Source organism: Coregonus lavaretus, assembly GCF_964263955.1.
Source record: "Coregonus lavaretus genome assembly, contig: HAP1_SCAFFOLD_6055, whole genome shotgun sequence".
Taxonomy (NCBI): Eukaryota; Metazoa; Chordata; class Actinopteri; order Salmoniformes; family Salmonidae; genus Coregonus; species Coregonus lavaretus.
Window position 1 is genome coordinate 17564 of NW_028162412.1, and position 4937 is coordinate 22500.

The following is a 4937-nucleotide window of genomic DNA, read 5'->3' on the forward strand; positions in this document are numbered from 1 at the left end:
TGCAGCCGGCCACGACCGGGAGACTCATGGGCGGCGCACAATTGGCCCAGCGTCGTCTAGGGTAGGGGAGGGAATGGCCGGCAGGGATGTAGCTCAGTTGATAGAGCATGGCGTTTGCAACGCCAGGGTTGTGGGTTCGATTCCCACGGGGGGCCAGTATAAAAAAAAAAAATTAATCACTAACTGTAAGTCGCTCTGGATAAGAGCGTCTGCTAAATGACGTAAAAGTATCCTGAAGTTACACATGCAATATAAAAGAACCATGGCTGTTCCTCAATACATTTCTCCTTAAACCTTTGGAATCATTCCTAAACCCATCTGTTGTACATGCATCTAGTGGTGTAGAGCAGAGGTCTACTATGTCACTTTACCCCTACCTACATGTACAAATTATCTCGACTAACCTGTACCCCAGCACATTGACTCGGTACAGGTACCCCCTGTATATAGCCTCATAGTTTTTTTAAATACTTTATTTAGTAACTATTTTCTTAAAACTGCATTGTTGGTTAAGGGCTTGTAAGTACGAATTTCACGGTAAGGTCTACACCTGTTGTATTCGGCGCATGTGATTCAAATCATATTTTATTAGTCACAACAGACAAACACCAGACATTTACCTGCATCTTTCCTCCCTCCCTCTCCCTCCTGCCTTTGAGAAATAACTCATAACAAGTTGACAAAGACAACAAGACGTTTACCTGCAGTTTTTCATCTTTATTCCTCTTTTTTGTAATGAAATTCATACTTTGTGTCGTCAGGACTTTTTCCAACTCAAAATCACAAAAAGATTTTAATGTAAATCCACCTGGCGGACAATTCTTATTGGTTGACCCAGCGTGCACATGGCCTGTGGTTAGTCAACCTGACCTCAAGTCCCACCCATTCATTAAAACCTCCCCTAGACACTGAGCTAAAGTAAGATTAGTGTGAGTGAATCTCAAATGGCACCCTAATGCCCATGTAGTGCACTACTTTAGAACAGGGACCCTTGGTAGCCCTATGGGCCCTGATCAAAAGTAGTGCACTACATAAAAGGGAATAGGGTGCCATTTGGGACGCGTCCCATTCCCGTTTTGACCACAGGCTATGGCAACCCAAGAGAGACAAAACACCTTGCTCCTCGAAAGACAAAATAAATGAGATTGATTTTTAACAGAGCCCTGATCAGGTGTTACTCAACAATATTGAACCAACAGAGTTCAACATGATGCTTCCATTCTTTCAGTACTGAGAGAGGCCGCGTCCCAAAATGGAACCTTATTCCCTATTTAATGCACTACTTTTCATCTGTGCCCATAAAGGTTCTGATTTATAGTAGAGCACTGTATGGGGAACAGGGTGCCATTTGAGATGCAAGCCACAGAGAACAGCCTTGTTCCAAACACTAATACCCTAACCCCTACACCCTTGTTCACTTAGACCCATCAAAAGGGTGACACCTCAAATGATACCCTGCTCCCCATACATCCCTGCCTTTCAGAGCTCCAGGTTCTGATATGGGGAATAGAACCTCAACCTTTTCACCCACAAAGGTAGGAGAGGAGAAACTGGTTTGGAACCAGACCCATGAGAAATAAAAAAAAACAGCTCTACACAGACAGAGAGTTTATGATGTAATAAATGGGGAAATTAGGCAGGTCAATAGGTCGTTGATAACGTCACAATACGGCGCAGAGCGTTGGATTTGGCTGCTCGGGGGGGGTCAAGGAGACCTCCAGCTCCGTTAAACCTGTTGACAACTATGTGCCATTTGAGGGATAGTTAAATCAATGTTATAACAGGGATGGTCCCCTGTGGCTCAGTTGGTAGAGCATGGTGCTTGCAACGCCAGGGTTGTGGGTTCGATTCCCACGGGGGGGGGCAGTATGAAACATTTATGCACTCACTTAACTGTAAGTCGCTCTGGATAAGAGCGTCTGCTAAATGACTGTAATAACTGTTTATCACCTCTTGAAGAGCGTAGTCAGAGTTATACAGCGAGTAACTGCATGCTTTCATGATCAATAAACATCCATTGATCATGTATTTTCAGATATGAGAGTAGCCCATTCATTTGGCATGTAGCTAACTAGATAGCCAAGCAAACAACATATCATTTAGCTTGCTTCAGAGATCAGGCTTTTGGAAAGAGCTTGACGTCGGCAAGTCCTCCTCTTGGTAAAGTGGACTATGGTCACCACCACTAGAGGACAAGCAAATCAAACAATATCTGGATATAGCCATCTAGTTTATCCCCTGAAAGTTAGCTTGTTAGCTAGCCACATTGACGTGATCTGTCGTTAGCTAGCCACATTGACGTGATCTGTCGTTAGCTAGCTACATAGACGTGATCTGTCGTTAGCTAGCCACATAGACGTGATCTGTCGTTAGCTAGCCACATTGACGTGATCTGTCGTTAGCTAGCCACATTGACGTGATCTGTCGTTAGCTAGCCACATTGACGTGATCTGTCGTTAGCTAGCCACATAGACGTGATCTGTCGTTAGCTAGCCACATAGACGTGATCTGTCGTTAGCTAGCCACATTGACGTGATCTGTCGTTAGCTAGCCACACTGACGTGATCTGTCGTTAGCTAGCTACATAGACGTGATCTGTCGTTAGCTAGCCACATTGACGTGGTACATCAATCAATGTTGCCTCTATCACGTCTTTCAGCAGCAATAGTGATTAAAACACTGTTGTAAAGGGGATAATGCTAGCTAACTTCGCTGTAGGCCTAAGTTGGTTGGAGAAAAAAGTACATTAGGTCTACTTACCACTATATGTTTAGCCAACTGTACAAAGTTTCTACCGGTAGCTTGCATTATCAGCTAACAGTACATCTGCAAATGCGCCCTTCTGCTGCTTGACAAGCAGAGCCCACAAAGGATGGGAAATTCACCTGAACCACTCGTCCTTGTCAGGTATAGGTCACTTTTCTATCACTCAAATATCCAATCAATGGTGGTCAATATTGAGAGATATCGTGAAGGCTACCCTCTCGTATCTGAAATTCCATGATCAATTGATGTTTACTGATCATGAAAAGCATGCAGTTACTGTATAACTGATGATAGAGCTAAATATGGAATAATCTGACCTTTGTAGTTTTGACTATGTGCTTCAAGAGGTGATGATATTACAACCAAATAGTTAACATTTATTTAACAATCCCTTGAAAACGACACACAGTTGTCAATGGTTTTAGTGGAGCTGGGGTTCTCCTTGCCCCCTCAGCAGGCAAATCGAACGCTTTGGACCGTATTGTGACATTTTATTGATAACGACCTATAGAACAGAGAAATGATGATGTCATATTGTGACCAGAGGTACGTAGATGTACAGAGTTCTAGAACGGACAACTGTCTGTCATCCATGGCACTAAGAACATTCTTAGTTGGATTCCAATTAGAATGGTAATGTTGTGGAACATTCCGGCACAAACATGGCAGCCATGAAAAGTATAAATGCCGATCTCAAAATGGCACCCTATTCCCTATGTAGTGCACTACTTTGGACCAGGTAGTGCACTATAAGGTGGAACAGGGTGTCATCTGTGATTCGCCTGTTGCGTTATCATGGAGCTTTTAGGTGCCAACATGGCAACCATGAAAAGTCGGAAAATCTCAAACAGAGTTTCCCATTTCTCTGTATATGTACGTCTCGGTGTGCGTCCGAAAAGGCACCCTATTCCCTATGGACTCAAGCCCATGGGCCCTGGTCAAAAGTAGTGCACTACATAGGGTATAGGGTACCATTTGAGACTCAGCCTCTAGAGTGTAAATGGAGCAGCAGCTCCCTCCTTAGGGTTCTGTTCGTACTGACCCCTCCCTCCTCCCCCCCCCACCCAACCTCCCCCCAACCTGTCCCTTAGTTTACCATCAAACAAACAGAAACTAAAAAGAAGTCCCCCCCCCCCCACCCTCTTACGGATTTCTACCTACACGCCTTGGACCTGTGTGTGTTGTTCGGTGTGTGTGTTCCGGTCGAGGCCGCCAGAGTCTCTGCAAGCGTGTGTGTGTGGGCGCTCCCTGGGGGTGAGGGGGACTCCTAGTATTTCACTCCTGGAACGAACTCCTTCGCATCGGGGTTCAAGTTGCTCTTCCTCTGCAGGGAGAGAGATGGAGGGATAATGAGATGGAGTGATAATGAGATGGAGTGATAATGAGATGGATGGAGGGATAATGAGATGGAGACGGATGGAGGGATAATGAGATGGAGACGGATGGAGGGATAATGAGATGGAGTGATAATGAGATGGAGGGATAATGAGATGGATGGAGGGATAATGAGATGGAGAGATAATGAGATGGAGGGATGGAGGAGTGGAGGGATGGCATGATTAAGAAAAGAAGAGAAAATAAAGTGTGAGAACCATTAAATTGTACAAAACAAATTCACAAACACACAGCCATCTTGTGATGTTATAATATATATGTATATGTGTGTGTCTTAATGGAGGCTGCTGAGGGGAGGACGGCTCATAATGTGTGGAACGGAGCAAATGGAATGGCATCAAACACACAGAAACCATGGAAACCATGTGTTTGGTACCATTCCACCAACCTCCTGTGGTGTGTATGTATGTATATATACAGTACCAGTCAAAAGTTTGGACACGCCTACTCATTCAAGGGTTTTTCTTTATTTTTACTATTTTCTACATTGTAGAATAATAGTGAAGACATCAACACTATGAAATAACACATATGGAATCATGTAGTAACCAAAAAAGTGTTAAACAAATGAAAATATATTTTTTAAATGTGAGATTCTTCAAATAGCCACCCTTTGCCTTGATGACAGCTTTGCACACTCTTGGCATTCTCTCAACCAGCTTCATGAGGTAGTCACCTGGAATGCATTTCAATTAACAGGTGTGCCTTCTTAAAAAGTTAATTTGTGGAATTTATTTCCTTCTTAATGCGTTTGAGCCAATCAGTTGTGTTGTGAC

At 43.8% G+C, this 4937-nt stretch overlaps 1 protein-coding gene across 2 annotated transcripts in view; it reads right to left on the reverse strand.

Annotated features, from left to right (window-relative positions):
• Positions 1–702: 702 nt before the first annotated feature.
• Positions 703–4937, reverse strand: part of LOC311119287 (polyadenylate-binding protein-interacting protein 2B-like) — a 14370-nt gene continuing 10135 nt past the window's right edge. Inside the window, exon 4 of one of the 2 annotated variants that reach the window (XM_084194007.1) lies at positions 703–4090. In XM_084194007.1, the coding sequence (XP_084050133.1) occupies positions 4034–4090 (57 nt within the window). In that variant the 3' untranslated portion in view covers positions 703–4033. The remainder of the gene's footprint in view (positions 4091–4937) is intronic. The other variant, XM_084194008.1, reaches the window with a different exon arrangement.